General features: G+C 41.8%; 1 protein-coding gene across 1 annotated transcript in view; it reads right to left on the reverse strand.

The window, feature by feature from the left end:
• LOC125284776 (oxysterol-binding protein-related protein 10) overlaps positions 1 to 9,324 on the reverse strand; it is a 77,496-nt gene extending 68,172 nt beyond the window's left edge. Inside the window, exon 1 of the mRNA XM_048228890.1 lies at positions 8,627 to 9,324. Coding sequence (XP_048084847.1) covers positions 8,627 to 8,889 — 263 coding nt within the window. The 5' untranslated portion in view covers positions 8,890 to 9,324. The remainder of the gene's footprint in view (positions 1 to 8,626) is intronic.
• Between the last annotated feature and the right edge of the window lie 3,011 nt (positions 9,325 to 12,335).

Raw genomic sequence — 12,335 nt, forward strand, 5'->3', positions numbered from 1 at the left:
TATGTACATGGTGTGTGTGTGTGTGTGTGTGTTAGATTGCTATCCAATGCTACGCACGTGTCATCTTGCACGATTCAAGAATGCTCTGTGTGAGAGCTCGTCTTCGTTAGCGTTTCTGTGCAGATTGCTCTCCACAGGAGCGGAGTCTCTGTGACTTTAGAAGAGGTCATAGGGGCAGCTAGCTGTGATGTTGCTGATGATAAAGCCCTGCAGCTACAGCGCTGTACTCCTCAACTCTCTCCTCTTTGTGCTCTCTTCTGATGGGGAAGAAAGACAAAGCAGTACAACTTTCCTAGCAGAGGGCAGGCTCAGTGCAAGCTCTCAAAATTGTCCTCTTGGTACCGGAGATTCGTTCTGGTAAACACACTAATAAAAAGGAAGCACCAGCTCCTGGTGGCCACGATGACTTTGCACTCCCTCTCTACCCATTAGACCCAAACAACAGTTCCTTCTCTTTTCTCCACCAATCCATCTATCTGTAATAAAAACAGAGGCATCAACTCCACATGACCCGCTGGCTGTGTGCTCCTCTCTACCAATCAGGGTCTCAAACACACACACGCACACACACACACACACATAGCTGACTAATGTGAATGCCTTTATCCATCTGACGCTGTCTCTGCCTCTCACACACACACACACACACACACACACACACACACACGCCATCTCTGCCTCACCCTGCACAGACAGACTCCACCACTGATCTTTATTTACTGCTGACCACTGACTGATCCCTGCATCCAGCTTCCTCACAGACAGACACACACACAGAGAGACGGCTCTTTATTCACTGCTGACCTTTGACCAGCTCCCAGTGCCCCTGAACACCACCACCACCAAGATACAGTCCATCTTGTTAGAAGACCAGCAGGACAAAATAACTGATATTTTACTAAAACTAAAATAGAATTCTGATCCAGAGGGGAATATATGATTGTCAAAGAATATGTTGCTGCAAATCCATCAAACTCGCCATCTCTGAAAGAGCAAATATTCTCTGAACCGTGCTTCAATTAAATGTTATGTCGGTATCTAGCAAAAACAAAACATTTGGACTGATTTTTATGTTTGCAATGTTTGTAACATGCATTCATAAGTCAAGTTCTGGGGTAAAGCAGCTTTGATTTAAAACTTTCAGGAAAGTAACTAAAGAAATGAATCATATTATATTTGTTGTTGCTGTGATAGACTGAATGGATCTGAATGAAGATGTTAGAAATTCAACTATTGCATAAGTCAGTAAATCATTGTGTTGCCAGACCCAGTCACAAGACTGCTTTACAAACTGCTGACCGAAGCGGGTTTACACTCACACAACAGACAACAGATATTTTCTCCATGATATCAACATCCACTTAGTCAAAAGCAGCTGATGCTAGCAGTCTCTTCCCCCCCAAAGACAAGTCTGGCATAGCAAGAGAAACTTAATGCGTATGTCAGGTTAAAAAAAAAAAAAAAAAATGACAAATGAAGGGACATGAAGCAAGATAGTAGTGAGTAGTGATTTTTCTTGAAAAAAAAAAACTTTAAATGCAATAGAACAATATTTACAGTTATTTTTATAACTGAATTTATGAACATTCCAGACACAGTGATGACCTCATAAGAGGGAGTCCAGCAAAGTTGAGCATAGAAGAGAATGGGTTTTAACTGCATTTTCTTTTACACTGATAAGGCCAAAAATGTTCTCTATGACATATGTGGTTCATAAGCATGAGCCTGACTGGCAGGGACAAAGTAAAGACGAATAGGCTACAAAATGTAGGTAAATCATGGCCATCAAATCATCAGTGAGAAATTGATTAGGGGTGTGAGTAGGATCGGATCACTATTAGTATGCATCATGGCTTCAAAATGGCAGTTGTGTCATTTGCCATAACATAGGCTTTCATATACAACAAGTTAAGTAGAATCAGTAAGCAAATTAATAGTCTGTCTATAGCTAACATTAGTTGATAAGCAGATGTATATATATATAAAGAGCAAATGTGTGGTAGCACATATACACTTATGGTTTAAGTCAGGTCTCTAAAGAAAAGCATATATGCCCATGGTTGGCTGAACACAGACTAATGAGTTGCTTACTTATTCTACTTAGTTTAGGCTATATAATGGCCTTTATGTGATGGCAAGTGACACAACTGGCATTTTCAAGCATTGCTACTTACCCATATCCTCTTCATCACATTTTAAGATCAATAATGGTTGCCAGTAAAGAAAAAAGGTATCAGGATATTTTTATGTCAGACAGGTAGTAGACTCTAGCATGACATACTGGAATGAAGTCATGTTTTTGGCCTCATCAGTGTAAAAAAAAACCTACTTTATGATCCCTTATCCCATGTGTTTTAATTGACCAACTTGGACTCCCTCTTATGAGGTCATCATTGTGTCTGGAATGTTTCCTGGAATAAATAAATTCAGATATAAAAACAACTGTAAATACTGTTCTTTTGTATTTAAAGTTGATTTTTTGAAAAATCACTACTCACTACAATCTTGCTTCATGTCCCTTCATTTGTCTTGTTCTTTTTGTATTTAAAGTTGATTTTGAAAAATCCCCTTCAAAAAAATGTTTTAACCTGACATACGCACTTTAATATCACTTGAGAGACAAAATACTGAACAATAAGCATTATAAAAACCAAGGAGAGACTACAAAAAACAGAAATACACTCGTTGACCAGCCAGATGAGAGGAAATTCCCAAAGACTAGCCTATTCACCGAAAGAAACGGACAAACTGAGACTGAGCCTTCAGGATATGAGTTGGCACCTACCCTCCTTCAGCTCAGCACTTTGACTAATTGATTAAATGACAACAGACGGACTATAAATAAGCTCGGGAGTTTTTTGGTACAACCTCAACAGGCACCACTTCCTCAAGCCACACACACGCACGCACACAAACACAAATGCACGCACACAAATATGCGCACACAGACATGCATGCACACGTACACAGACACACAAACACACACGAAACAGACACACACATACAAAACAGACACACACACACACACACACACAAACATAGGCTACCTGCCAAAGGTAGGTGGGAAAAGCCTTGCTCAGACTGTCATTGCACCTCATCTTTGGGGAACGGAGTCATTACCACTCCCTCTCCATAGCTCTCTTTCTCCATCTTTCTCTCTCTTCATCCCTCAGGCTAGGGCAGCCATGGCCTACTGGTTAGCGCTTCGGACTTATAACCGGAGGGGTGCGGTTCGAGCCCCGACCAGTAGGCGTGGCTGAAGTGCCCTTGAGCAAGGCACCTAACCCCTCACTGCACCCCGAGCGCCGCTGTTGTTGCAGGCAGCTCACTGCGCTGGGATTAGTGTGTGCTTCACTTCACTGTGTGTTCACTGTGTGCTGAGTGTGTTTCACTAATTCACGGATTGGGATAAATGCAGAGACCAAATTCCCCTCACGGGATCAAAAGAGTATATACACTTATACTCTCTTTCTTTTCATCTCTTTCTTCTGAAAAGACTCATCACTCTCTCTTGTCATCTCTCTCTCCATCTCTATCTCTTTTCCTCTTCATCACTCTCTCTCTTCATGAAATCAATGGATTTCTCCTTTAATACAAAGGTACTAAAGGAAATCTAAACTTTTCACTTAACACCTTTCAAACACTTGTCACTGAGGTCTTGTGTGTGCCTCAGTGTGTTTGTGTGTGTGTGTGTGTGTGAGTGCAAGTGACTTCAGGTAATCTCAGGTTACACTATGTGAGTGCTCTGCAAAAAACAAACCCTCCTATATTCATGTTTCCCCATCACCATAGCAACCAGCAATGTGCTGTGATGAGCATAAGCACTGCGCTCCTCCTGATGCCCTTCCTGGAAGGATGCCGGTGCATGGGTGTCACAGCAACCTTGAGATGCAGTCCTGTGCTGACAGAGGCAAAACATTTCCCCTCCCCCTCACACCCAACCTACTGACTCAACCTCTCTTTTTCTTCTCTCTCTCTCTCTCCAAATGAAAATTCTTAGCATCTCTCTCAGCATCTCACACCCGTTCTCCATATCTCCAGTTCTTTTGTAAACACAGTACAGCCCAAGCACAAAATGTCTTTTATTTGTAAGAGTGGCAACAGTTCCTACGCTACGACAAGATGTACTGTACGTCAATCCCACTGTGATTGTCTTTGGTCTATATTTTGCACAAGCAAATTACAATGGCAATGAAACAAACAATTCAGTTTTTCCATATTACCGGTATGTTTAGATTGCTATCCAAATGATTATGTGTTATGAAGAAAACCCCATCTGAGTCTGTCTTTTGGAACCTGGGGGATTCAAATTGTAAGGATGGCTTAAAATCTTCTCACTGAAAGAGGAGGAATAGGTAAGGGTGAACTTGGGAAATGTGTCAGTTTAACCTTACTTCTCTGTATTAGTTTCACTCTCCCTTTATACCTCAATTCTTCCTCTCATGAATCATCACACAGTTTGTGCAGGTCAGCCTACCCCCAATCACGAATCATTAGGGCATTGTCTGTGTCAGGGGACCACATCTCACCCTGGCACCTCATGCTGCCTCTTCAATTAGGAACAGGGATTATATATGCCCTGGCAAGGCGCCCACATATTTCTGATTGTGTGTGTGTGTGTGTGTGTGTGTGTGTGTGTGTGTGTGTGAGAGAGAGAGAGAGAGAAAGTAAGTTGGAGTATAGTGAAAGAAATGATTCTATAAACTGTGCATGAACATTTTTATGTGTGTATACTGTATAAGGAGATCAGACTATAATTTCAGCAAGAGAATTTTCAGATGTTATCATTTAACCTAAGGATCAGTGATCGCTTGAGGTGGTTGACACCTAATGGTTGAGTGTATGTTTGTGTGTGTGTGTGTGTGTGTGTGTGTGAGGGTGAGTGTGTGAGTGTGTGTGAGAGAGAGAAAGAGAAAGAGAGAGAGAAAGTACTGTGAGAGAGAGAGAGAGAGAGAGAGAGAGAGAGAGAGAGAGAGAGAGAGAGAGAGAGAGAGAGAGAGAACACAATGTGCATTAGTCTGGCATAACAAGTTGTGTGTGTGTGAGAACACAATGGTGATATGTGCATTAGTCTGGCATAACAAGTTGTGTGTGTGAGGGAGAGAGTAATTCAGTCGTCGCACTCCTCCATGCAGAGCTGTGTGTCTGACACTCTCTAGAGCTGCCACACAGAGGGGCAGGGGTAATTCATCCCCAAATACACACACACCCAATCAACCTTAAATACACACACATTACATTGTGAACACACACCAGACATTGTGCATGTTGTGGACACAAACATGTACACATTATACAGTCTGACCACTTCAACACACAGAACACTTCAAACACACACAGTACTGTATCTCCGGGACAAGGCACACCACAACACATGTTTACAGCCTACATGTCAGTGCACAGCTCTGGAACACACACGTCATTCATCCATTTAATCAATCAATGCACAGGCTCTTACACACGCATTTTAGACAGGGACACATGCACACATCCACTTTCAAGAGCAGCCGTACACACACACACACACACACACACACACACAGTACTTTTGCAAACTGCAGATTCATTCACTCACATACGCAGAGAAAGAAAGCCGTGGTGTGCCCCTGTTCATGATACCTGCTCAGTCCGTCAGCACATTCTTCAAATACACAAAGGCTAGATTCACCTTTGTCCTCATCCCCCCCAACCCCCACCATAACCCTCACACAATATTGTGATCAAAAGAAGAGGTAAAGCTGCATTTGTACAAAGTAGTGTTCTATTAGTAACTGTAAGTAGTCTACTTATAATATTATAAGTATACTATAGTGTAAGTTCTAGATGAAAATTAGTGCTGAATCCAATGCATCACACAACATAAACAGCTCGGATGAGACTGAGCAGAACACAACAAACTCTCTGTCTGAAACACTGCCGACAGCACAGAGAGTACAGTCACCTGTAAACTTGCTCTCTGTAAACTGCAATTCATCATAAGGAGCATGTAAACACACACATTAAATGACAAATGCATGCATATGTCATGCATACATAGCAGCCGAGCCGCCTCAGGGGAAGGGATGAGTGGCAGGTAGGCTAGCCAGTGCTTTGATGGATTCCCCTTCAGAAGCTCTCTCTCTCTCAGGTCGAGTGCCCACCGCCGATAAAGGTCAGGGTAATCGCCGTAGCGACCAACGTCCTTGCCCCGCTACTCATTCGGAGCAAGACTTGCCACCAATTCCTTTCCTGACCTGGCAATATTCCAGTTCATTAAAGCAAAAGGGAGTGGGTGGCTCAAAAGCCAAGAGCCTTTGTATCCGCAAGATCCAGCGATGGATATGTTCAGGAAAGGACAAGCTCACCCAAGAGAAGAGAAGCCATTAACACAAAACGCTGAACAATTGTGGTGTCAGCTCCTGCTGCAATGTACCTTCAGCAGGATCCCATAAATGAATAAATTCCTTCTTAGTTTCGTTCATCTCCTTGACCTGTTCATCTGTCCTCATTCTGTTGGTACCTACACTCTTAAAACAAATGGGTTGAGAATAACACAACTTGTGTTTTTTTTTTTTTTTAAATCTCTGTCCAGATTAGCACAACACAGAGTGTGCTGACTTCTAGGATTTGTCTCAGGTTGTCTTAGTTTTGGTCCTCTCTCAGGTAAGGGAAAAGTTTCTAAACTTTCTAAACAAGCACTCTTACCATGATAAACAAACAGACAGTCCACACACATAGTTAGTCCAAGCAAACACAAGTAGTACAATCAAGGCAGTGGTGTAGTGGTAAAATAAGAGGTGGGTAAACTATGAACTATGTAAACACGGTAAGGTGGACTGGGCCATGTGGAACATGTTTATAACCAATGCTCAATGGATTCCAATTAAGACTATATATAAAGTATAATGTATAGAACGCTGGTCATTATCGGGAAAATAAGTCCCAACAGGGCAAACCAGACCCCGACACGCAGCGGACCTATTTGACAGTAGAACATTGTAAAATGTAACATTCTACTAGTATTGTGAAGAGCTGTATAATAATAATAATAATAATAAATATATATATATATATATTATATATTATATATTGTATATATAAGACAATATAAAAAAACACTGAATAATATTGTAGCATGCATTCAGCTTTTGAATGACATGACAATGACTGATCTTAGATACTCCTATTCCTATCTCCTACTCTTGGGCAATGCCAGGGTATTTCCATATGGCACATAACCTGCCCTTATATCATGTTTAGGGAGCCTTGCTACCTTTCTATGCTGATAACAAACAGTCAACCATGTACCTCCAATTTCTAAACAAATGGGATCCATCATTCAGCACACCAAGTAAAAGTACACCGAGTAAAAGCAGATTTAGATGGTTCAGAATGTTTTCTGCATCTGGAGTTGACTTCTTTTAGAAGACATTAGAAGGATTTGTTCCTCAGTCTACATCACATGTGCGGCCCTAAAAATGTCACCCGCAGCCTCTGCTATTATGCCCCTGGGAGTGATGAGGAGGGGAGGTGAGTAATAAGAAGGGCCCCAGCTATGCTTTATGTTCTGCTCTCAATCACAAATGTATGGAGTGCCCTCTCCACCCACCAACCCACACAACAGGGCATGCTCAGTGTATCAGCCAGGTCTTTTTTCTGCTCTCTCTCTCTCTCTCTCTCCTGCTGAGCAGCATCACAGTACCTGTATGACTGACTTCCAACACTACAAGTAGGCTGCTGTGCAAAGGTTGATGAGAACACATTGCAGTTCACAAACACAAAAAAAAGCCTGGTGAAATATTACTTACATTTTAAGAATTACATTCATGATAATTTAATTCAAAAAACATTGTAGTGGCTGATTGACTGGACAGCTGAAGGTGCCCTTGCCACACATTTGCTCTATGAATTGTTATCACAATAACATGAGACGGTCATTCTCTATCAGTCAGACATCCCTTAAATGAGGGAAAAAACAGTTGCCAATAACGGTCTTCAAAGCCTATTTAGCCTAACTGTGGTAATTTCTAACAGTTCTAATCTAATCCCAATATGGGTGTGCGTTTATTGTAATGGCCACAAACAGAGAGTGCGTGTCCACGGTCACATAGTTTATCCACATGACATACAAATTGCCACGTTGTAGTCACAATTTCCCCACATTTCACCAACATCCAAACTTTCCAACGCGTAATGTAACAATTTCGGCCAGTGTTTCACAATCCACGACACGTAATGGTGATTGCATCCCATGGAAGAGCTAATATTTGCTCTACGTTACGCACACCGAGTTAAACTTTACAGCCTGACACCCTGTTCTGTTCCGGCGTTTCAATTAGCCTCAATAAACTTTTCAAAACACACTTTTGTCCACGTGAAAACAGGCCACTGAACAAACATTTCGAACATGTATGATGAATACTTTTATCATTAGCCTACTGTGACTGAAATTTTATTAATCTATTTTTCTTCAGACTAACAATCATCCATATTGAATTCAAAATATATAGTTTGAGATAGACCTACACATTAAATAGCGATCACCTATAGGCTGCCTATGCATGTGAACTGAATAGCTTAAATTTATGAAATACGACCGACCCATCATAACTTTACCGTCACATTACGGCTATGGGTATATCATTACCTGTTCTGCCAACCTTGGATGAGGTTTGTGTATTTGCTCAACACGCCTTCCAACAGCCGCTTGTGAGCTTGCTGCAAATTCATGCTGTTTCCCAACAAATCTCCCCGATTTCCACCGCCGCCCCCTTGGCAGCCGAGGGAGGCCGAGCCCGGACTATGGGATCCAGTCCTGCCGATCTTCCTTGCAGAATTCCCCCTGTCCGTGGGCAGAGATCCTGAGTTCGCTTTTGCAGTCCCAGGCGAACCGTAAAGCGTTTTCTCCATACTGACGATGGGACGAATGAAGCGGCAAGGTTGTTTTGCTTTTTTCTTGCTAAAACATAAGTGGTGAGGCGCCCATCAGATGTCTCTCAAGCTAAATCCAATACATTAAAAGGGCAAAAATCCATGTTTATCTCTCTTTTCGCTGGTCTCTCTCTAGCACGAGCCCGGGTCATGTTCTTTGCTCGGCAGGGATTGCTGCTTTCTCTGCGGCGCTTGTGGCTCTGTGGCGTGTGGCTGTTCCAGCGTTTTTCTATTGGAAATCACAGCAGAGACACTCCCTCCGACCAACCCGGATATTACAAACCAATCTGGCTACATTACGACAGTAAAGTAGACGGTGGAGTGCTCCAGTAAATAGATGATGTACAAGATTGTCGACCCGTCTGAGATGCTGATTCACTGTTTTGCGCTTGAGGGCGATTGTGCTGCGAAAACCTTGTCAGTAGGCCTACCATGTCGTCGTCTCTGTGAAAACATCAAATAAACAAGTGTGAAAGGTTCCGTGTGTACCAAAATTATCCCTGCAGAATGTATTCGCCGAAAAGACAGTGATATACATCAAAGACATTTGATTTTCTACTAAGTAGCCTACACTGGATTGTAGACTGTGGATAAGTGAAACAGAATAATACTGTAATTGCATGAACACATTTGGAAAACGAATTTGAGTTTTGTTTTTGTAAAATAAAAAAATGAATAAAAAAGAAATCATCTGCCAAATGGGGCAACTTTACTTTAGATTACTGTATAGTGTACTACCAATCTTTCATGCTGAGAAGCAGGCTCTGTACCCACCTGGTGAGATTGGCATAACTGGGCCATAAGTGCTCTTTCCTGGACAGAATGGCGCCCTGGGGTCATGGAGGCAGAGGCAGGCAGACAGCTCAGGAATGGATGGAGAGAGTGACCTGTTTCATCTAGCTCTTAGATACCACCCCATTCCATCTCTGTCCTCTTCTGCCTGCTGGAAGACTGGGCCGCCTCAAAATCTTTTTCTTTTTTTTTTCTGGATAAATTGTTCACAACGCTCATGTGGCCGTTGGGAAGAAGAATGCAGTTAAAATGTTTCTAAGTGCCTCTTTGGAAAGGCTGTTTAAGGCCCCAGTGCTTTGATATCTCCGTGACAAAGAGTGGAAAGAACACAAGCTATTCTCAGGTGCTGCTGTTTAATCTCCTGTTTAATTGTGACATTTTACATCCATAATGTGTTGGCTCAATAACTGCTTTTCACACATAGACACAAAGAGTCACAAAGAGTCTTAGAGGAAAATTCATTCAGATGATCCAGAAAGATGATTCAAGGTATTAATGCACTTCATTCTTTTGTGAGTACTTCTTCTTGCAATGAATCTAACCTTTAACAAAAGTCCTGACTAATAAAAAATCATTTGTCTGCCAAAATCAGAAACAGATGCAGTTGCTTAAAATGTCTTAAAATGTCCTTTGCAATTCTTCAAACAGTATGCAGACTGTCCATTAGTAGCCTATAGAAATTGAAATAATGACTGTGTTGACACTGAATTATTCATAAGGAAAGAAAACTTGTCCGAAGAGACCAGGATGTTCAGAGAGGTACTCCGTTGTAATGTTCAGAGATGCAGACGTGAGATATTGTTGCCTGGAGAGAGCCAAGGTGATTTCAACATCTTGTGCTCTCAGGAAAGCAGACAAGGTCTGATCAATAACAGGTGTGTGTGTGTGTGTGTGTGTGTGTGTGTGTGTGTGTGATTGCAGGCTGAAGCATTATTTGAAAAAGGTGGCCTTTGCTACATTGGTAATAGGAAGGTAAAGAAAATATTCTTTAAAACCCTCTCATTCAGGTTAAGCTTAGGTCAGCTATCTTCCCATGGGTAAATGCCACAACCTTCTGAAATTGAGTCTATTTCTGGAATATTCCATAGCTCACACTGTATAGCCTATTCTATATTCTGTACTAAAAGTGTATTCAATTATTGTAAAAAAAATCTCCTTATCTATTGGTGTCCCCAGTAAAACCTAATGTATGAAGGGTAATACCTAACCTGAAGGGTAAAGTATATCTCACAGAAGGCAGCTTTTCAAATCTCATTTCAGATTCAGAAGGGTCTAAGGACCTTTCGTTCACTTGCGATTTCCAAGGGGCATAACCAGCAGTGAAATTAAACTGAAATTGGTATACTTAACTCTTACCAAAACTTTTCAGAAGTACAGCAAACAAATCTTTCTTGTAAACAAACATTTTAAAGGCTCAATTTAATTACTCAATTCCAAATAAAATACACATCCATGATATAGCATAACGAGGCTAGCCAGGCTATAATGAGGCCAGATCGGGCCAGATCGGGCCAGATCAGAGCTAGATAAGGGCTGGGTTCCTCCCAATCAGTTGATGTCCAGGTCGGACCATTACTACACAAAGCCAATCCATTAAGTCCTGTGTGCATTTAGATTTACAGCATGTTCCCGCCCGTCCAGTGCTACAGGCCTCCGCTGCGTATCCGTGAGGGGAGTGGCCAGGCCATTACAGTGATGGGGCCGGGAGAGTTTCTTTAAATCTGCCGTCAGCATCTACGTTTATGGCCCATTTAACCTTTAGAGCGGCCAATTCACAAGAGGTGAAGCTGGAGGGGTGTCTCCCAGCAAATAAATGACACTAGATATGAGGAGAATGAATCAATACGCGTGCTTGAATGCAGGCTTTAAATAGCAGAGTGTGACGCAAAGCTTGTTTATGTGGGCCGTTAGATTGAGGGACAGGATTCCCACAGATGGCCCACAAAAACTCATTTTAGAAACTGTCACAAATTTGGTGTCCTGGCACCTGGTACCAGATTTAAATTAACACAACACCTCTACCTTGCCAAAATCCATTTCAACATATTACAGAAATGATGATACATCAATCAGGTCTAACGCTGTATTGTTTGGTGAAACAGCCTGTACACCACAGGCTGTTTGCATGCTGTACTTATTTTCATGAAAGCCATGCATTCCTCTTTGAACATTTTTCTTGGCAAATCCTTTTATCTGAGCTTGGAATACAAACATATTATGTTCCAGTGTCATCCAAAGCTTGGTTTCACCCCACACACATGCACATGTAGCTTGTATTCTATTTACCAGCAGAGGGATTGTTAGCTCATGAGCCCCAGGGCTCAAGAGAACACCAGAGCCACATGCTGACTGGGAAATAGAAGTTTGGGGCTTGTAGTTCAATCATTTCAAATCAGAGGATCTTCAAACTGTTATTGTAGCAACTACCCTTTGATAAAGAGAATGTTTTAGATATTTCAGCCCAGACAACCCAACTTTGCAATTTGTTTGTGATCATAAGAAAACAGAAAAGATTTCTCTGTCTCAAACATAGGTAATCCCCTGGTCTCAAACACTGGTTTTGTTTATCATCCCATTTCAACCTGTATCTTCAACCATAGCTTCTATTGCAAAATCATGTTGGTTTATGCTTT

The sequence above is a fragment of the Alosa alosa genome, chromosome 20 (assembly GCF_017589495.1).
Source record: "Alosa alosa isolate M-15738 ecotype Scorff River chromosome 20, AALO_Geno_1.1, whole genome shotgun sequence".
Classification (NCBI taxonomy): domain Eukaryota; kingdom Metazoa; phylum Chordata; class Actinopteri; order Clupeiformes; family Clupeidae; genus Alosa; species Alosa alosa.